The sequence below is a fragment of the Pocillopora verrucosa genome, chromosome 7 (genome assembly GCF_036669915.1).
Source record: "Pocillopora verrucosa isolate sample1 chromosome 7, ASM3666991v2, whole genome shotgun sequence".
Classification (NCBI taxonomy): Eukaryota; Metazoa; Cnidaria; class Anthozoa; order Scleractinia; family Pocilloporidae; genus Pocillopora; species Pocillopora verrucosa.
The window spans coordinates 1,621,105-1,643,681 of NC_089318.1; the positions used below are offsets into that span (position 1 = coordinate 1,621,105).

At 37.2% G+C, this 22,577-nt stretch overlaps 1 protein-coding gene across 1 annotated transcript; it reads right to left on the reverse strand.

Annotated features, from left to right (window-relative positions):
• Positions 1 to 1,794: 1,794 nt before the first annotated feature.
• Positions 1,795 to 21,437, reverse strand: LOC131782209 (uncharacterized). The gene is made up of 34 exons (XM_059098921.2): positions 21,176 to 21,437; positions 18,478 to 18,531; positions 18,268 to 18,330; positions 17,538 to 17,771; positions 16,673 to 16,835; positions 16,221 to 16,334; positions 15,602 to 15,690; positions 15,128 to 15,193; positions 14,924 to 14,984; positions 14,161 to 14,205; positions 13,804 to 13,973; positions 13,460 to 13,513; positions 13,048 to 13,114; positions 12,314 to 12,495; positions 11,695 to 11,751; positions 11,181 to 11,247; positions 10,611 to 10,792; positions 10,264 to 10,320; positions 9,941 to 10,007; positions 9,388 to 9,590; positions 9,070 to 9,126; positions 8,781 to 8,847; positions 8,235 to 8,446; positions 7,959 to 8,015; positions 7,572 to 7,647; positions 6,964 to 7,111; positions 6,314 to 6,516; positions 5,892 to 6,076; positions 5,449 to 5,538; positions 4,820 to 5,062; positions 4,402 to 4,616; positions 4,275 to 4,315; positions 3,922 to 4,018; positions 1,795 to 3,725 (listed from the first exon to the last, which is right to left on the reverse strand). Exons 1-34 carry the CDS (start codon positions 21,329 to 21,331, stop codon positions 3,263 to 3,265), a joined length of 4,305 nt encoding a protein of 1,434 aa, XP_058954904.2. The 5' UTR covers positions 21,332 to 21,437; the 3' UTR covers positions 1,795 to 3,262.
• Between the last annotated feature and the right edge of the window lie 1,140 nt (positions 21,438 to 22,577).

Below are 22,577 nucleotides of genomic sequence, written 5' to 3' on the forward strand. Positions count from 1 at the left end.
TGCATCAGTACGGCGCTTATTCGATTTTCAGTGCGTGAATCATGCATTAGCCGATCCTGTTTCCGGGGTAAAATACAATAGAGAACATATTGTTTCCAATTCTTTATCAGATAAATAGAGAATAATACATGGGCGCGCGTAGATATGAAATTTGTCTTCTCGTGTTCAACTCGACATCTTACTCGTGCGCTGCGCTCACTCGTGAGCTATCGAGTGAAACACTCGAGGAGAAATTCCATTTTGTTAATTTCGAAACGCTTAGTTCGTACACTCTTTAATTTATTATCGGTTTGTTCTGGTTTATTTTTATCAATCAGTCTTCGTTAGTTAATGATTATCACATAATAAGTTTGTTGTCTCCAATCAATTGCCATTATAAGGTTCGATTTTTGATCATCGTTACTAAATCATCGCTATTAGTTTGTTCTTCGATGCTTTCGCTGTCAGTTATTTGCTATCATTAGGAGTTAGACCAAAGTAAGTCTTATCTATTTTACATTTACGATGTTTACCTTTTGTCTATATTATTGGTGTAGTTCTCGTATTCAGTTTTCTGTGCAATCGCTTCATTTTTAGTTAGGTTAATGTTACATTTCGCAACCCATTTTCCTTAGTTTAGTCTCTGTTGTATTTTCTTTTAGTTCGAACCACACAAACTCAATCGCTACCTCGATCAAACACAAACACGTCTCAGCGCTATGTTCTACAATTATTAAAGATCGCTTCACATTCCATGTGCGTTCGTCTCAGCCGCCCACGTAACCTTTTTAGGTTACACACATCTACACGCGCACATTCTCTATTAATCACGCGTCAATCAACGAAACAGTTCCTGCAACATGAGTCTCTATTATGGTTCTTTAATTCTTCCATAAATATATTAAAAGAGATTTCTTAAAAGATAAAACGGTAAAAACGAACGATAAAATCCGACGTTTCGGAGTAGTCATGACTCCATTATCAAGGTAAAAGTTTAAACATGCAAATAACAGTATTTAAGCGATGTGGCGCGAAAAATTAACATAATAGGTGCGAAGATTATACAAATACTTTCGCACGAATAGAGTCCGATTGCACGTTCAGGTTTGGCTTTAAAGTTCTTATATGAAGCATTTCGTACAATAAGCAGTCAAATTTGTTCCTGCACTTCTTAAGAACTTCGAAGCATTTCAGTAGGTCCTGAGGGATCGTCCCGTGTACGTTCTTGCAATGTTTGGCAATGGCTAAGGATTGTTGTCCTTTTACACGATTGTGTAAATGTCCGCGTGTGTATCCTATATAACCTGCATCGCACAGGTCACATTGGTATTTATAAACAACACACTGTTCATTTACGATCGATGGCTTTGCTTCTTTCACATTCAGTTCTTGGTCAATTTTTCGGCTGACAAATACGGGCTGGATGTTGGTGTTCACTTTTAGGCTCAGATCCTTGAGTTGTCCTTTCACAAAATTTGCTGAGATTTGGTCTTTAAATGGTAGAACCACTCGAATTGTGTCATCCGTCTCTTTAGTTGGTTAGGTTAACGAGTATAAATAGCTGGTTAGGTTAACGAGTATAAATTTTTTATTTGTATTTGCTGGCACAAAAAGGCTCGCTAATTCAGCAATGAACCCACTTCACCCAGGATCTCTTCCAAATCTTTCCAATACCATAAGGCATACATTCAAAAAACTCCTAAGCTTTGAAATTGATTCCTTGTTTAACGACGTTTAGTTATGATGACACTAGTTGTCCTTGTTAGAGACCAGAATTTGTTATATGTGTAGCACTAGGTGATGCAGGGTACAAGAGTTGTTCATTTGTAGTAGTCAGGAACGATCGAGGTATCTTAATAACCAGCTGCTGGATTTAGGAAACAGTAGGAAAACATTGATTCATCAAGCCATTTTAATAAGAGCTTCAGCTTGTTATATCAAGTGTCTCGAGGATATAAACTGATTATTGTTTGTTTGATATATAAGATACTGGAGATAAATATGTGGGAATCTCCAAAATGAACAACGAACTGAAAGAAGCAAGTGTGTTTTTCAAACACACTTCATGCTGTGTCAAGAAGGGCTGAAGTTGATGTTGGCAAGACTGATCTTTCAAAATCCTCTCGTACTCCTGGTATACCGTCTCATATTTTTCGTTTCGCATCTAACGATCATCTTATTTCTAGTGCCTGAAGAAATTCAAGAATGCTCTTAACCATCACCCAGTGTTTGATGGTCGAAGACTTCACTTACTTGCGTACTACCATCTCCTTCGAGGCAAAAAGGACAAGTGCAAATCAAAGCTTCGCAGGTGCTTTAACAAGAGCAAGAATCTTGGTCTGTGGCTCGAGGTCGAATGGGCCAACAAGAGTTTCAAGGAATGGTTCATTAGCTGGAAGGAATCGGAGCCAAATTACCTTGGAACATCCATGTTCACTTTGCCAAAACCGAAAAAAGATTAATTTTTTTTTTCTACCCTTTGGCGAATCGTTAAAAGTCGTTTTCACTGACCTCTAATCGTTGTTATGATAACCAAGACATTTGATTTTGCGTTTTATTTGATTGTTGAAGAAAATTAATGAACTTGACTGTTCAGTAAGAATTCAAAATTAAAAGGAAAAAAAAGGAATAGATACTCTATGCAAATACAACTTTTACCTGTAGATCTGGACCTCTTTGCGAATAAAGTGATTGCTATTATCAATTTCAACAAGTTTCATTGAATAAAATCTTCTTAATTTCTATCAAAACTAATTTCTGACTCACTAAAAGTTAAGAAATACTCGTTCACTATCCTTTACAAATTTGTGTCATCGAGACCACTAAAAAACTCAACAGTTTACGTTATGCAACTGATTCAATGCTGTTTGCCTGGTGCTATTGCTGTAAAAAGAACTCCTGCTAAATGTAGCCTTTACTAAAAAGAATCATAAAATCTTCTCATAGAATCTTCTCTAAAAGATAAATGATTAATGCCGTTCATTTTATCAAGCTGTCTCTCGTTTCTGGGCCGTTAAATTTACATTTCGTTATCTCTGGAGAATTGAGGACAAGCGGAAGAAAAATAAAATATCGGCTAAAATGCTACTTTTGTCTCGACAATTGCGCACAATATTCTTCAAGCAAACTTTCGTGTCAAGACGAATTCGCCGAAAGCCGAGAGATCGGATCAAAATCGTCTTCTCACCTTCCTCATTCCTGACAATATTAGCCCTTGTCTTTCAAGGATGGCATCGGTAAAGTTTTATTGATTTTTCGATAGCAGCTGGTAATATTTACAGCGCTAGAAGGCAACTCCCCTTTTTGATGACCTGCATAAAATCATTTGGAGCTCATCAAAATTGACGTCAGTATCAGCTTTAACGCCATTAGGACTCTTGTTCTTGGAAAAATGATCTTGATCTTCATCTTGTGCTATGTTTTTTTCATTTCCTTTTTGCTCCGAGGTCTCCCTGACGTCTCCGTTTGATTGTTCCATATTTTGCTGATCATTCAGCTCCACAGAATCCGTGGAGGACTTACGCCTCTCTTGGACGATGCTATCAGAACCATAATCCTCATCTGGAGACTCATCCATGATGCTGTTAAATGAAGGAACGTTGTAGTATTCTCTTGTTTCATCCACGGCACTTAAATCCAAATAAGGGTTGTCCTTTTGCATCATAAACTCAAGTTTCTCTCGCAATTGAGTGAAGCCTGGACGTTGGTCGGGGTTTTCCTTCCAGCAATCCATCATCATCTCATAACTGTAAATAATGAACCAATAGATAAATAATCTCAATTAAGGATAACGTGTCAAGTTTGTGATTGCAGGAAAACCTGTTACCCCAAGAGTCGGGTAGTCAGTTTCATACACGCTAGTTCCTTAATGCTAATGTTTTGTTTCAATACTTGGTAAGCTATGTCATAAAAATTTTCTAAATACTTGATGATTCGGCTTACAATTCATTGTCACAGGTTTCGGGTTGTTCCATTCTGTATCCATCCTTCAACATGCGGAGAAGTTCTTTGTTGTCAATAGTCGGGTATGGTGTTCCACCTGTTTTCATTTACAAAATACCGTTAGTTTTGCGAGAGGAGTTCATAATTACTCTGTTTTTTCTAACCTGCCACCAAAGGTACCATTTCAATCTTACAAAACTTGATGGGCAGGGTCTAAAGACAGGGGTACAGTATCATGACGTGTGAGAAACAATGGACACCAAGAATATCATAACATTTTAAGAGTCCTGTTACTTTGGCTTCATAGGAAGTAACTTTTTCATATTGGGAAACAAGTCGTGCTTTTAACTTACCAAGTGTTACCAATTCCCAAAGTAAAACTCCAAAAGACCATCTGAAATCAAAAAGTGTACTATAATTAAGTTATAAAACCCAAGCATTGCACGCGGCAGATGTGCCATGAAAATAGAATGCACTTACACATCGCTTTGAGTTGTAAATGTTTGAAGAAAAATAGCTTCGATTGACATCCATTTCAGAGGAAATTTTCGATTTGTTTTCCCCTGATAGACTCTCTCTTCATATGCTTGTCTTGTCATACCAAAGTCGGCCACCTTGGCACTTTTATTCTCTCCGACAAGAACGTTACGGGCTGCCAAGTCGCGGTGGATAAATCCCTTCTTAGCAAGGTATTCCTGAGAAAAAGAGCATTTTATACGCAAAAGGATAAATCTCTTGCGATTTTAGATCAGTACAAGAGAAAATCAAGCTAAGAGGCTCGAATTCTAATACAGAACAGAGAGATTATCCATGATTAATCGGGAGTCAAGTTTCTTGGTCTGTGACATCAAGCTAACTAGTGCAAGCTTGCTTCTTTTGAAATCATACATATACATACCATTCCTCGGCTTATTTGCCAAGCAAACGCCATCAAATCTCCTGGAGTTATGCTTTCTTCTTCTTCTTCTTCTTCTTCTTCTTTATTTAGCTCTTTGTCACTTTCGTCTTTATTCTTTCTTTCATTTTCTTCTCCATTGTTGCTTCCTGGATTTAGGTAACTGAAACTCACGAGTTGGATGTTTTCAGTTTCTTCTTGATGCTGTCCTGGAGCGTTGACGTAGATGCGGTCACTCTTAGTTGCCTGATAAAGAGAGACGTTCTCTCAAGTAAGCAGAAAACATCAATAAACATGCAGTCAACCAATGTTACAGTATAAATTGTTAAGTTTCCAAAGAAACTGTGTTGCTGCGTCGGTGGAAGAGTATAACAAGCTAATTTGGTATTATTAACTGAGTTCATCACGTAAATTGGCCACCGTAAAGAGTTTCAAAGCTAACGTTTCGAGCGTTTGCCGTGCGTCAGAGCGAATGGAGAAATTGTAGGTTCTGTGTGCGTGTTTATCTGCAGAAATTGGAGCTACGCCATTGGTGGTAATATGGTAACGAGAAAAACAGGAGTACATTTGTTAAATGAAAGGCATTCGTTGTTACGTAACATAGAGTAAGATTGGCGAAGCCTTATTTATACCTTAATGGATATCCCTTCCTTTGTGCAGTATGTCTCACAGTAGGTCGAGTGATACGGTCCGCGGGGGGTCTCTGCAAGATTCTCTTTCATCTGAGGGGAGACATGAAAAGGTTGAAAGGGTTTTATAGACCTCTTTAGGTAAAAAATGAAAGGCAGTTTCAAGCAGGCGACGTTAAAGTCGTGACCATTACCCTCTGTTGCCTTGTGCTATAAAGCTACAGATCCTCAATAGACTAGGGGAGTTAATTATAATATTAGTGATAATAACAATAATAATAACAATAATAATAATAATAATCAAATGTTTACTAATCACCATCGCAGTAAAAAAAAACCTGAATAACAGGGATAAAATACATTACTACATGGCAAGGTGACTTAACAGCGTTGTAAACGAAAGCGGTTATTATATACATTCATCTATGTAACTTGCAATCAGTTACCTTTCCACGGTGTTTTCTGAGATATTTAAGGAGGCTTCCGTACGGGACATATTCAAGAAGTAAAAACATAGGTTCCTGTATAGTGCAGCATCCCAGTATGTTCACGATATTCCTGTGTGATCCCACATCCTTCATGAGTTTAATTTCCTCCAGAAAATCTCTTCTTTGGTCGCTGTCTCCCATGTCTGAAAGAAAAATATGCCTAGCTTGCAGATCATACTTGTGAAAAAATATTCATTAAAGAGGTGCGTCTTATCATTACATCTTCTTTCCTTTTCATTGCAATGCAGTAACCCTGGTATCATATCACCAACTTTTAAAATAATTTGGGGATTCAGTCTCATTAGAACCTTCAGACTACATTATCACCTACTTTTCTTGAGTACAGTCTATTTATTGTACAACGGAGAAATAATACTTACCGTGGAGCATTTTCACTGCGACTGTGCACACATTATTTCCTTTTATGGTCCGCGAGGCTTTCAAAGTGGAATTAAATGATATTGTAGATGGTCCTTTAAGAGTTCCTTTGAACACTTTTCCAAAGGCTCCCTCATCAATCTCCTCTTCCAGGGTCACACGGTTCGGATCAACCTCCCACTGGTCTATTATCGAACCGTTTTTACTGTGGGATGAAAAGCGGAAATATCACGATGAATAACACGAAGACAAATGAGAAAACTGAGAGAAGTTTGCTTGGGCCACGTGACCCATCTTAATGATATTAGAGGGTGGTACCAATGACATCGATAAAAAGGTGAAAGGTGTTCAAAAGTGTTTTCAAAACAAATTTTTTTTCGCAATATTTCCCACTTTTGTTTAAGGGATCTCTCTGCAAACTTTCACAAGGGGGTCTTACTTAAAAAACTCCATTTAATCAGAGCAGCTTTGTCAGTGCGTATAAGAGATGATCCAAAATGTAAAATGTTTCTTTCTAGCGTTCGTCTACTATTTAAAACTAGTACTTGAGTGTTTCCTTCTGATAGACGAAAGATTTTTTCTCTTTATTAAAGAAGAAGGTAATTTACTTTGATTGCATGGACTCTATTTTACGTAGTAGAATGCCTTTTACCCTGGAATGAGTCCGTCCGCCCTTAGACGTCTCTGTCTCTCTCTGTGATACCAGGTGATTAAACAAAGTGCAACCAAAATTAACAGCAACGAACCGATGACTAGTGCAATTATTTCACCTGAAGACATTGGGTGCGAGACCTGAGGGTCTGCCAAGGAATGAATAAGTGATATTAGTGTAATACAGGAAAACGACTTGCCCATAGCTAATTATAACACGATAATCTCGTCAGAGAATAATGCGAACAGATCTGTTAAGTTCAAGGAACTGACCATAGACGTCGTTTAATCACCAATTGTGCTTACATTTCGTTGTTCAAACAGTACACAGTAACAAGCCAGCCTATTAATTCTTGCAATCGTAATACATGATCTGCATTTGAGTGTTCTAGTCTTTCTCTTCACCATAATGATTGCATTTTAACATTACCATGTCTTTTTGGAACTTATAAATAAATCCAACCATGTTTCTGTTTTTATTTGGGGTGTAGCCATACTGTGCAAATCATCAAAAAACATCTATTTTTATCACATGTTTACCGCCACGATTCCGTGATCGAGCGACGTAAGAGGTTCGCCTCGAAAGGAACTTTGGTATTGTTCTCTTACCAGATAAAGAAGTTCTGACGATCGATATCCTGTCTTCTTGCCCCATGATATTGTTCACTTCAAAAACTGGAATAACCTGTTAACAACAAACGAGGAAAACGACGAACAGTGTAGGAGTTATTATTTAAATGAATAAATAAAGAAGATGAATGGATTGGACTCAAGCAGAGCTCTTGATCAATTGTTTTCTTGGTCGAAATTGAAATGAGTGATACCGGTCTAGAAATCAAACTTAGGCATCACTTCTGTTGATGTTAAAAAATCAAATATGATCGATTGCAAACTTAAAACACTTCTTATGAACTATTCTTATATCTAGATTTTAGTTTTGTTTATTTTACTCGGTCTTTCGAGATTAATCCCCAAAAATAAAGATTCGAAAATTACCCTAAACTCAAATTCTTCATCCATCTGGATTCCGTCGATTGTGACGTTATTAGATCTCTGTAATGACAAATTAAATTGCAATTTAGTACTAGTATTTTTAAATACATTTTACGATTATGTATTAGTTTAAGGCTAAACAATAGATCGCAAGCACATTTTGAAAAATATATCCATGCCTACGCAAGTCGATGAATGAATCTGTAAATCCATAAACCATCATATAATGAATAGAGAGATGAATAATGATGAATGAACAGTTTCAGGAACTTTACTGACCGTGGTAAGGTATGTGTCGAAGTCAGTAGCCCTTCTCGTTTTCTTTCCAGTTTTCGACGAGATGTTGCTTATCTTGTATCTGTAATGTTGAACTGTGCTGTGGTTGAACAGCGGTTTCTGCCATGACACTGTCGTGCGAAATGATTCGTCTGCGCTAGACACCAGTCCACTATGTCGCAGTCCAGCAACTTTCACCAGTTCCGCTCTAGGTCCTGGATGTATTCAAACGAAGCATGGCTTCATGTATAGGAGACATATTTGCAATGGTTTTTTAATCATGGACACGGTTGTGGTGATTTTTTGTGTAACGCTGTCGATAAGTTAATTATTGTCTCATTTTACTTTTTTCATGAGGGGTTGGAATTACTCATTTGTAATTAATATCTGCCCCCTCGTTTCTGTGACTAATGACAAAAATATATTTTTGATTTATAGCTTTGTTTTCTAAAGTCATTGGCGTTGTTGCTTTTTTGTAAACTAAGTTCAATTGAGATTTTATAATTCTAAGCCTTCCTACACTCATTAAAACCTTATGTAGCGACTCACCTGGTGCAGTACCTTCTGCTTCCTTACGTTTTCCTCTAATGTACTTGTTGCTGTAAAAAGGCGTTACCTACAAAAGGAAAAAAATGGCGAAGTCAGACAATCCTACAGTTTAATGATCCAACGAAAAAATGACAGATGAGGAGTAAAACTATGCTTGAATTAATTTTTATTTTATATCTAGGTGATAATAAATCTCACTAGACTGCTTTTCAGATCTTTATTCATTCAGCGTCCTCCGTCTTTTAACCGGTTTTTTCTTTTGGATTCAATCACTGGGCAAAATTAGTACCTCGATGTGGACACGTTGCTGTGGCAGTATTCCTGCTATTCTGAATAATGTTCTTTGCTGTAAGACATAAATGAATAAATTCATGAATATATTTGTGCTACATAAACACATGATGATGACATAATGAAAACAGTAAGTGGATCAAAGAGTAACCTATTGCCTTTCAAATTGCCAGAGAGACTGTTTCGGGGTGGAACGTACTTTTCACATGATAAAACCCGCTCAAAATTGATGGACAATAGGTCCAAAATGCATCTTTGATAACTGTGTTTTCAAACACCCCATAGTTTTAAATTTTGTTAGGCTTTTAATACTTACCAAGTTGGTTTTGGTATAACTTTGAAACTCATCACGTGGATAACCTGAGAAATGGCATGACACGTTGTAATAAGCGATTTGCTTGTACTTGAAAGATGGTGGTTCCCACGAGAAGTTCACGGCAAATGTGTTACTCTGTTCATGTTCGACAAACTTTCCTGCAATGGTGAGATTCTGTACCATGAGTTTGCCATCAGGAGGCACTGAAGGGATACAAACAAGGCATGTATCATGATCACCATTATCATCATAATTTGGTTAAAGAAACAGTGGTCTCATGTCTCGCGCGCTGAACAGTCGGCTGGAAATGTTGGAGCCCGTACCCACAACCCTGACTAGGGGTTCATTGTAGGTGAGTTCCCGAGAGAGAAATTTTACTCTCATAGCCTGCCTGCCTCCTTACAGAAGTATGTAGGGAAAGCAGCGAACTATTAGGAAGCTTGTCGCAATGGTTTGAAAGTGGAAGGGGATGCAAAGCGAGGTGGAAATAGCTACAGGTGAATTCTTTTTTAGCCGGGTTCCCATAAAATGATCATCGGGTTGATTTACTAACCAGGTGCGTTAAAGGTGTCAGAGGAACTTATTCCTTGAATCCTACTGTTGGCAAAGTGTGGGGTAACCTGTAAAAAAAAAATAATAAACAAATAAAAAACGGAAACCTTATTTTCGAAAAGTAAGTATGACCTGTGGAATAGTATATTTTGTGAGTGAGTGTGTAAATTTTTGCTTCGATGCATGAAAGAAATTGCGTCAAACAGCTGGTAGCAAAGCATTATCAAGGAAAAGTGAAATCCAATTGTAAGTCAGATCATGGCGATTAATGAAACGGTGATGAAAGGTGACACTTCTGTTTACCTCTTAAAATGCAATACTTACAGTAACTGTTACTGGCTCTCCGTGTGTGATGCCATATATGATTAAATAGGTCCTGTTCTAAAGAAAACGTGAAATGTACAAGTGTAAGTTTGAGAGTACAGGGAATAAGTTGAGCAATATATATACAGCAATAATATGTGTATAGCAACGTAGTAACAGGTTATCGACCGAATCTCACAGATCAATAACTTACATTACTCTAATATTTTTTTATTTCTAAGGGGCTACTACTAGAAAACAACTTAAGTTGAAGTAGCTTCTTTAAGTTTAAAATACTTTCTGTACAAGTTTGGCAGAAGAACAAAACTAATCATTTCTGCCAGTGATTTACATAGAAAGTTACCTACCGTTTGCGTTACATTTTCGTCCCCGCCGTCTATTTTAAATGAGACAGAGTAAGATAAAATTTGGCTGTAATTGAAGAAAGGGTTTTTCCAGGAGACATTTAAACGGAATTGTCCAGTCAAAGGTATCAAGACGAAACTTTGAAAGTCCAAGTTCTGCACCACAATATGGGACGAATTGGGGCCTTTTAAAAAGATTTATGAACAAAAATTAATCCATGATTAGCTGAAAATGAAACAAAATAAACCTATCCAAATAAATACATAAATAAAAAATGAAAAGGATAATGAAAGAAGCGACAACCTTCCGCTGACTAAGTGGATTAAGATCGTCCAAGTTTTAGACAGCGTTAGATCAGAAGTAGAAAGTAGAAAATAGGGTTGTAATTTAACAATGATCATATTTCTACATTTGTGTCTCTTACAGAAATCTTGGAATCTTTTACTTTGCCTCAAATCCCTTAAGAAATGTTATTTTACAAGCGTTATCTAAAGCGCAAAATACAATGATTGGTCAACATTAACTTTCAAAGCCAATGCTCTCAGGTCACAAAAGTGAGTTGAGTCGCTTACGAGGAGCACTGTTGACCATTTCCTTTTCCCTTCCAATTATATCAGAATGCGTAAAGACGGGTGTGATCTGTAGAAAAAGATACGACAGTGCAGTAAGTAAAGGGGGTAAGTTTCGAATAAAACGGTAATGCTGCGTCGGTGGGAGAGTATAACAGGGTAATTTAGTATTATTAACTGTGTTGATAGCGTAAATTGGCCACCGTAAAGAGTTTCAAATCTGAAGTTTCGAGTGTTAGCCCTTAGTCAGAGCGATGGAGTGGAGCAAGTAGCTTGATTTGTAACCGTCGTTTCGGCTCGTCACACAAACGGCAGATTTAATAGACGGAGACAGAGAGAGAGAAACTGAGGCAGAGGTCACTAGTCGAGATGTCACATAGCGACCATTGATACAAGGATCACTCACACAAAACTGCTTTTTGATAAACTCGACCACAGGACGTGCCATTAATACAATTGACGTGGCTTGCCCACTGTAAAAGTATAGCGTCGAAGTGAAACGGTAAAACGCACTTACATCGAATGAAACAGGCTCTCCATGTAAGATTCCATGAATGATAGAATATGTTTTGTTCTGTAAAGATGAATAGCAATAATTAAATGAGCAAGTGGAGAAGACATCTATTAACTGAGTGTTGGTAGCTTTCACGTATAGGTGAAAGGTGGATATCAAACGCTTGCTGAAGACTACTGGTGTTCCGGGTATTAGAAAACGTGCTTTCTAAGATAGGAAATTAATTTAATGTTATGGCTTAGATTTGTCTTGCCAAGCTGATTCATCGATCGTAGTAAGGAAATGGAAAGGATATACTGGAGGGAGTCAATTTGCAAATAGGCAGTCGTTGAGACGTACATTCATTTAACCGTAAATGGTCATAAATCAAAACAACCCGAGATCTATCTACATTGTCCACTATCTATGTGCACTTATTAATAGCCATCGTTTGGGCAATTGTGATTAATTTTCATTCTTGTATATGGTCTTTCCAGCAAAAACTCTAACTGTACAAATTTAGTGGGTTGAAAAAAAAAATTGCATTTCAACATGGCCACTATTTGATTAGTTTGGTACCGAGAAATGTGGCTGCTGTGACGTCAGAGACTTTCTGTAATGACGAATCTTTTGCAATACTTACGGTGTTGAGAGAGCGTTTACTTCCTTCATTCACTTGGTAGCTGATGGAGTACCATAGCACACGGCTGTAGTTTAAAGAGGGCTGGTGCCAAGTCGCATTTAAGTCAAAGGTCCCCGTTTGTGGTGAAAAGATGAAATCGTTGAGCTCCAAGTTTCGCACCACCAACTCAGCTGGATTAACAGCTGTGAAAAGAAAAACAACAATATTTAGAGTTAGTAAAGTTTTACAAGATTTGATTTTCTTCTCACCAACATGAACTACCCACTGATTATTGTAGGGTCTCAATGGGGTGGTGGCTCTTATGACTAACAGTTAAAATGATTAATAATAACAATAATAAATAAATAATAAAATTAATCAATAATAAATAAATAAATAATTAATGATAAATAAATAATTAATATTAAAAATTAATAATAAAATTAAAAATTTTATTTGGTTATTTTACGATAACAGTCAAACCAAAATGACCAAAAATGACCGGAAATGACCGAAAATGACTTTATGTTGATAGGAAGAAATTCTACGGTTATTTATTTATTTTTTTAGTGCTAACGGTTAAAATTTGTTAATTTTCAAGCCTAACGTCTAATTTTATATGGCCGTTCTACAGCTAACGGTTTCCCCTATTGAGACCCTCTTCATGTACTTCCACTTTCTAATCAACATCTAAATTCAGACTATTTACTTAGTTTCGGTTGCCAGGTGACAGTTTAATGTTCTAATTTTCTTACCAAGAGTAGATATTGAAATAGTGTTATCAACACCTACAGGTGCAGAATTCTGGAAAAAAGGCAAAACCTGAAAGGGGAAGCAACCACACAACTTTTTGTTATTATTTTAAAGACAATATTACATTGCTTTACGGATTTTGCAGATTGTTTTTTATTCGAAAAAAGGCATTCCCATGAAAAAAATGCAGCAACTAATCCTCTCCGTACTAGATTTAATTCAGAAGCTTCGTCAGTCAGTCATCTGCTGTGTTTCTCCCCTCGCAATAAACTGAAAACTTTGCAAATTTGAAAATACTATCTCTCTTCTCTTGTTCATGTTATGCTGCGGGAACAGGCTAGGCTACAAAAGAAATTCTCTCTCTTAACTTGCATTTAACATATCCGAAACATTCGCCAAGAGATAAATCCTCACCGTTACTTCAAAAGTTTCAGCGGGTGCTAATGACTTGATTGAGTATGACGTTTTCTTAAAAAAAGGTGGAGAAATCATATATTAATTTTGGGGTTTTAAACTATAAACTTTTAGCTTTGTAGAAGAGAAGCGGGTAAAAAGCCAATTTTTTTTCACCGAGTATCCTGTCGCTACGGTTACCCCTCCCCCTCCCCCTCCCTTTGAAGATGATTGGTGATGAGTAAGTTCAAGCTCACGGAATATCGAACTTTCTTCCGTTTCCTGTGACAGTTCAAGAGCTAGCGGGGTTCTTCTGCCCCTTTGATTGACACAGCTCTAACAATTACTATCCTTAATGTACTTACAGTGGTGGAACCATAGCCAAGGATGTAATAGATCTCTATTGTCTTGTAGGGATACAGAGGAGGAATCCATGTCAAATTCACAGTGAATCTATAGCCCTCTCCAATAGCAATCGAACTAATGCTGAGGTTTCGGACCTGCCTATCCTTGTCTGGTGATCCTGGAGGATCGACTGTAAAGTAAAGGCATCACGGCAGTAAAATTCACGTTGTAACGCGACGTGAAAAATGAATGAAAACGATTGCACGACAAGTCATGTAAGCAGTGGCGTTCAACCAAATAGCAAAGGCATCAGAGATGTCTTCTTGATAAGCATTCAGTGATGGTTCAAAAACTAACCAGCAAAAAGTATTTCTTACATTTATAGCATAGGTCCACGGGATAACCGGTGATATTCGCACATCCTGTCAAGTAAAGACATGAAAATCAATAGTGTTATGTATGTAATTTTGCAGATGCGTTCTTCCATCACTTTAGCGCATTTGATGAAGGAATTGGATAAATGAGAGTCGAGAGTGGCAAATTTGCGACGTGTATGAAATGTTGAGGTGAAAATCAACAACTTACTCAATCTACTTGTGACCCAAGGGACGGCAAAAATTCGCGAGGTCCATGGCAGTAGCTGATGTGCTCCCCCTACTATCCCATGTTTTGGAAATTCTGGCTGTTCTCCTATTGCTTGGTGCATTTAAAGTCACTTGGGCTTGGTGATTGGAATATGAATCGTATGTTCTACACAATTAAGGCGACTGAAGGTGTCTGACAGTCTGTTAATATATGCTCATTCGCTCTGACGAAGGGCTAAAGCTCGAAATGTTAGCTTTGAAACGCTTTACGGTGGCCAATTTACGTTATCAACTCAGTTTATAGTACTTAATTACCCTGTAAATATATGCAATGGTTTATTAATTGCCATGGAACTGCTTAGGATGTTCTCTAACGGAACCCATACACTGTGCAATGGCTGATGAAAGCATAAAGAGCGTACTTTCAAGCTGCTTGATTACTCCTAATCTCAGTTTGAATGCTTGCCAGCCTCAGAAACAACTTAAGCTGTGAAGTGAGGTGAGGTGAATTAGCTACAGTATGAGAGATCGATTATCTAACATTGGGAATTCTTACCAGGGTACTCAAAAGTTATACTTGTTGCATTGCTCTGTATGCATTGTGACATTGCGTAGACCTGCAGTCAAAAAATATAGAGCGAACTATTACCCTCTTAAATATTTGCAAAATACTTGGTTTTCTGTGTTAGCTTAATACGTGTGATATAGAACTGCGCATAGACCTATACACGAAACATAACAGCATATAAACATTTCCTACCTTTAAAGTATTTCTGCATTTCTTTAATTTTTCATTAAGTGTCATGATTCCAACAGGGTCAGTCGACTAAAACAAATAAAAAAGTGTTGAGTGATGATGAAATCAAATAACACACATTGGGACTAAGGGATGAAAATTCTTCAGTTTCGTATAGTACAGAGTTTGAGACTTTGTCTTTTGAACGTAATTTATCCCCGAGAGTTCGCTTAGTTTCTAGTAAGTTTACCTTTAAGCATACGTGCTATATCTATATCGAGAAAAGTTAGCTTACTACAGTATTCAGCTTTTATCAGCTGGTTTTAGCTCAATACAAATTGATAAAAAAAGTTCGTGCTCAGTGCATAATCTCTGGTTGGGCGTTAGTCAGCATTTTCTTAACTTCTGGGTCAATTTTCAGCCTCTAGAAGAGAGGTTCTTATAATTATTTATGGAAAAGTGCGCATGTATTGTTAGCTACACTGGTTCTTCACCTACCCCCGTCCTTTTCACTCTCCGAGTACCGCCATTGTCTAAAAAGCATTCATATTTCCACACCATGAAGTGGTCAGAAATTAGTTCTTGTTCTTTTGTTTCGTTGAAGAACAAAAGTAAGTTAGTAACTAGTTAAAACTTATATGATTGCAACAGAAAAGTAATGCAAGCAGTACTTGGACGTTCTGTAGTCAGCCACGTCCACAACTAGGTCCTATCTTCCTCCCTCTCATCCTCCATATAGCCATTCCCCCCTTCCCCCCATATAGCCATTCCCCCCTTCCCCCCATATAGCCATTCCCCCCTTCCCCCCATATAGCCATTCCCCCCTTCCCCCCATATAGCCATTCCCCCCTTCCCCCCATATAGCCATTCCCCCCTTCCCCCCATATATAGCCATTCGCCCCTTCCCCCCATATAGCCATTCCCCCCTTCCCCCCATATAGCCAATTCGAATTAGAGCGAATTTTGCCTCAAAAGGTTGGAAAGTAGATCACAAGAGGGATCAACCATTATAAAGCCTTTACAGCGGTTAATATGAGGTATGTTTGTATCGTTTTCGAAAAACTTATTTATCTGCCTGTCTGTCAAACAAGTAATTACATTCAGTACATGTACATACGTTTTGACTGAGTCCAATTGGCCGTCAGCTTTAATCTGTTGCTTTTATAGCCGTTACCGTCATAGACAAGACTTATTAATGCCAAGTCACTGACTGGAGCAGGCTGTGGTAGGGCTGAAAAAAAAAAGAAAAAAAAAAAAAAGCGATAAGCTATTAACATTCCCCATCGTTTACAACTACAGGGAGGAAAGGTGCTCTACAAATGGAGAAGCATACCCGCTCATCCCGAATGGATACTTGTTCTTATCGTTGCCTAAGCGAAGTTTCCTTTACTTTTCTACAATAGCTGTGTACAGCACGTATGTGGAGTTCCATAGATTCCCAATGGCTGCTTAGCTATCAGTATTTATTTTCCTCAAGATGTGTTCCAGAGGATGAAAGGTTATTATAAGAGGAGAAGGGGAGAATCATGAAGATCCGAAAGATTTGACATATGTATCAAAGCAACTTACATATGGCACTCGTCTGTTCTCCGTTACTGACTGATGAATTCTCTGTAACGACTGCAACCTTGAATGCGAAGAACATCCCCTTAAATGTTTGGCGGGAATTGTAATTGCGACGCAAACCACACAACTCAGTGGTACGAAGAAGAGCGCGAGGGCTTGTGAACACCTGCTAAAATTAGAGAAAATGAGACCCAATATGTTTATGTAATCATTCTGAGTTTAATATGACTTAAATTCTGCTTAATCAAAATAAAACCATGTTAAGCCTGAAAAAGTTGGAAAGGTAAGTAAAAAACTGACTCACACTAACTGAACGATGTAGTTGAGTCAATAAATTGATGAATGGAAAAATAAACGCACGGAAGAACGAATGAACGAATGAATAAAAGTATAAATGGATGAATGAATTAATCGATGAATGGACTGATGAGTGGATAAATGGAAACTAAGGTTTAGCGATTAATGGGAAATAGCTCTTCGTAGCTTTCTCGGCGGTAGTTTCTGAGGGAAAATTTTGCAGCGATCATGGAATGGAAAATACCAAAATGTAGCGCGACGTGGAATAACCTCTTCCTTTTTATGCGCGACTCACTTCCTTCAAGGAGACAGAAGTTCAGCAATTTTACGACTTGTAAAAACGTTTGTAACAACTTCTCTAAAAATTGCTAGTTCAAATACAAAACAGAGGGAGTGTGACTTGACCGTTCAGAATTTAAGAGTAACTCGAGTTTAATCGAATATTTTTTATCTCGTCTGGTTCCCGTGTTTCTCAATGAATTTGATATTTGAGCGAGGGAAACTGTGGAATCTGCTTATCGCAACAGTACCGACCCTGTGGTTTCCAGGGTTCAGGATGGTAAATACGCACATTGGTATACGTTGAAGAATAATCGCCCATTGTGTTCACTGTAATCAAGTACACAGGAGTACCACTGGCATTTTGCACAGGATCCCACTGCAGCGATAAAGAGGTGAGGTCCATATTTATCACTCTTGGTATGCTCGGTGTCGGAATCTTGGAGCCGTCACCTTCTTGTATTGAGGCAAAGTTGTTCAACTGCTCCACAAATTCACAACTTGCCACACAGCTGCTTGAATTTCCCTGCAAAAATAGTAATAAAATTTTGGTGACAGATAACGATCCTTTTAACTGTTAACTACTGCTGATTTTCTTTTTAGGTTTTTGAATGAAGAGGAATATTTCCGCAAAATATTTTTGGAAGGTGACTACAAGCTAGCTCTATCTTGCAAAGTTGCAATTTGAAGAGGAAGTAAAACAAAAGTAAGCGATCTCCTACCAAACTGATGACAAATTACTTCTTAAAACTTATATGAAAAGCATTGCTTATATTCAATAAGTGCTCAAAAATAGTATTGGATCATGTAAGCTAGCTATCGTTGATTTATTATGATGCAATAGATACAGTACACATGAATAAGCTATGACTCAACTGGGGAAGCGAATTCAGTTTTTTACTGTGTGTATATGACGAAACCAACACTGATGTCTTTGAATGGTAAAATATTCCATCGTTAGTTATTCCTAAGAGTTTGATATGCTTTCTTTCAAATAATAGGTCTAGAGGGTTCGTACTTACACAATTTTGTAGACATTGTGATTCAGAGTGGCCCAAAATTACATTCCCACATGGTCCTAAACACTTAAAAGAGGTAAAGGTGACAAAAATACTGATTATCAAACAGAATTATTGTCATAATCATCGTCATTTTTATCATTGTCATTCTATCTTCATCGTAACGTCATCGTGACCAAGCATGACATGAAAAAAATGTGTCAAAGGACTTACCTTGGTACAAGATGTACTTTCACAAATTTTCTCTGAATGGTTATGAACTGCATACTACAATTTGAGCATACAAAGAATTATCAACTGATATGTATTTGTTTTGAGGATCAATATTTTGAAACTGTAAACTTTCTCAGGGTATAATCTTATTGAGGATCCTTTACATTCGCGCTGAAAATAATAGAAAGTTCCTTCGGTGCATCGGTAAATAACCATATATATTTACTTGAAAATTGCAACGGAATTACCGCTGCCTGTACCGACTCAACTCTACCACCCAAAGAATTGAAAGCACCATTCGTAATTCATTTGTCACATTACAACTACTCGAAGATGGATTTTTTTTGGAAAGCCTTTCTGACATGTTTTTGGCCTTTTCCATTTAGTTTCTTAGATTTCCTTTTCTTCCTCTCTTCGCCATTTTAAATTATTTTGATCTTTTTATGAGCCGAAAGTTTTTTCCTATTATTTTTTGCCTCTTAGCAACGTACAAAGTAATGACGTCATGATAAACACATTGATTTTGCTGTGGAAATTTCGGGAAATAAGCTAAGGATTCTATTGGAATAAAGACTTCATACAGCTTTGCGAAACGGATGATAATCGAGCTTCACATCAACCCTCGGTTTTTTCTTTCTGTCAAGACAGATACATTATTGCAACAGCTTGCTCTCAGAATTCTCTCTGGTGCAGGCGGCAAATTGCAAAGAAAACGCGGTTGCTTGATATATTAACAAATTTATTGAAATTTGTCTGTATCAAAAGTTTGCATTTACATTTTACATTTTAGTACAACAGAGCTGTTGATTTTTCCCAAATGACTTTAGCCCTAGCCTATAGATCTGTGGATTGTTTTTATTTCTTTTTATGAAAAAGACTGTTACTATGTAAAGTGTGAAATGAGGTATTAATATGACTGACCTTACTGATCATTCGAACAAAAACTTTCAAATTGTTCATGAAGGTCTTTGGGTCACCGAAAGTTTATTTTAACTGAGGAAAATTTTCTGCAAAATTGATAATGTGCAAAAGAAAAGCCATCGACTCTCTGTAACCTTATTTTTTTAAAATTATTTACAGGAGCTTTTGTTCAGACGATTCACTTTCAAAAGTGGCCATATGAACGTTAGAAGGACCAGCGCTAATCATTTTACTTGGACTTAGCGTTAGGCCAGTATTTTTGTTTGTGTAAGCTTGTTGTTTAGGAACGAGAAATTGAAAAACTAATTATTAACACAAACTTAGCCTTAGGATAGTTCGAAAAATTTCGAGTCTATTCTACAACCTAAGGGTTAATCACGAACGAAAAATCTGTACTTATTTTAGAAGAAGAAGAAGGATTCTCGCAGGCGATTTCACTTTCTTCTTTACCTTAGTACGGTCGAAAATCAATGGAAATTAAAAGGCACCAGAGAATTGAGAGATCAAAGTTAAACGATTATATCAGTAATTATACAATTGCAGTTCTACGTATTCAAAATGTTGGTACAGGAGTAAAAAAGTGGATCCAAAACTTATGGAAGTGTGCTTTGTATGTTATTAACACGCTCTAGTCGAGAAATGAGAATGCAAATGAGAAACTTATATCATGTAAAGCGCAAGAGATTGTTCACTAAGAATTAAGTTATGATCTTGAGTGCGTGTCTGAAAAGACTACTTGACTGTGAAGCGATAACCAGCTCTTTGAGCGAATTTTATATATTTTTATATGTACTGTTCTCAAAGTCGAGAGTCCTATCTTCACTGTTAAAGTTAGAGATGAAGTTTACTTTTTCAATCAAAACTATATTTTCATTTTTTTTTGAAAAACAATCTAAATTATAAGGAATATTTGAAGAAAGATCTAGACGTTTAATTTCAAAGTAATCAATTGGTGTGCATGTATAATAGACTAGCTTTTTGCGCGGACACCTCGAAAACCACTTAAGAGAGGCAATTATCAGTAGGAACAGAAAAAAAATTCAATACAAGTGAGTTTTTAATTCGCCAAACAAAGCAATGTTTTTGTGGGATGTTATTTAAAGTGCGGCTTTTTGACCTGAAAACGGAAACCGCTCTTTTCTTTGTGTCTTCTTGGACATGCGTCACCGATCCACAAACACTTTATGACTCAACACGCACATGATAAAATTCCAATGATCAAAATGATTTGTTCCAAGCATTTTAGAGTTGATAAATTTAGGATCTCTTACATTTTTGATGAGATCTTTTTAATACAGGTGTTACATAAAAACAGCTGGTCGATCTCGATCAGTTAGCAGGTATGACATCATTTATTGGTTTTATTAATTTCCGCGTTGGATGCCGGCCCTCTTGCCAGGATGTTTAGCAAACGAATATCGTCGCATCCCGGCATGATATTTTAATTTAGAGAGCATATGATGCTGATTTCCCCCTAGCAATAGGATTTGAAACATTTCAAACTAAGAGCAGTCATTAGTCGAGAATATTGATCGTAGTTTTGATTTTGCCATCCGACCCCGAACTAACATCCGGTGGCGGGCGAATTACTTCAAGGAATAACATCTGATTACTACAAAATGCGCAAATAACTGAAATCAGTAGCACTCGATCTTCAGCTTTTTTCATGAAACGAACAATAGACCCCAATATCGTGGCAAATTTGTCTCGTTTTTTACTATCGACTCATTTAACGCAAAGAATGGAAAAGAATTATTAGAGTTTAACTTGAACTCACCTGAGTATAACAATTTGCGGTACAACGTGCTTTTTTTACAATTTTGTCATAAGAAATGGAAAATCCTTGGACACTCAAACAACACATAGCCACGCAAGTGAGGAAGAAGAATCTGACGAGATGACCATCGTGAAGAAAGCGAACTTCTAACGCCATCCTACAAAAAGAAGTTGAGAAGTTGAGAGACAGTGAAGTCTAATATTGCCGAGACCCTCTGCACATTAATCAACCTTAGAAGAAAACGGAAAATTATCAGAGATCGTCTACGCATTTGTTTTATAAACGATTAGCTATGAGGCAAACAAAACAGGAATATTGATTGGCGGAGGTCAATGACGTGAATAAGAGGAATTAATATGCACATTTGGCCACAAACGATGTAAGTAGATTTTAGATGATAACCAGGAGCAAAAGAATCCAAAAGTGAACAAATTTTTGTAATTTTCAGAGACTGTAATAACAGAAAAAGAAGAAGAAATGCAGCTGAGGCCGATGTAACGGAATATTTAGAGCGGAACGAGTGATAATTGCTCTCAGCAATGAATTGATACGTTTTCCTCTCGCTAGGAAACTCACACTGATCCATTCAAAACTTTTGTACGCGCAAAAATTTTGATTGATAAAAGTGCTTATTTTTAGTTACATATTAGGGTTAGAGGTGACTCTCAGGAGTGGTACTTTTCTAGAAGTTATGAATAGAAAATAAAATTGATAACAGTTTCTACTTTTTTCTATAAACTTTTTGAGTCGAGAATGTCACTCTATTTGTTCTCTAAGTGTGATTCTGCGCAGGCTTGGGGTCTAAATTTAGAAGAGAAAAAGAAATGAAAAAGAAATTAAAGAAAAAAAAACCATTGATAGCCAACCAAGGTTTTTCAAAAGAGGTCCTCGACGACATAAAGTTTCATCATAACTATACTTTTCCGCTGTTAACTGCGAAGTATTGAATTAATTCTTCAGCCATATGCATGATAAACGAACCGGCCATAAAACTTATGATAAAATATGTCATGTACGAGAACAACTGCAAAAGCATGAAGCAACCGGAGCAAATATATTCTGACAGGAAGTATTGTGACGTCAGTCTATCGTAGCTAATTCCTCCCTTCCGACCAACCATCCCAATGATTCATGAGTTGTCTCAGACAATTTCCGGTACTCATTCACACTCCTGCTTATTTTAGAAAGAGAAGCTGCAATGGTACCACGTCTATTCGAGGTGCATCAGTACGGCGCTTATTCGATTTTCAGTGCGTGAATCATGCATTAGCCGATCCTGTTTCCGGGGTAAAATACAATAGAGAACATATTGTTTCCAATTCTTTATCAGATAAATAGAGAATAATACATGGGCGCGCGTAGATATGAAATTTGTCTTCTCGTGTTCAACTCGACATCTTAC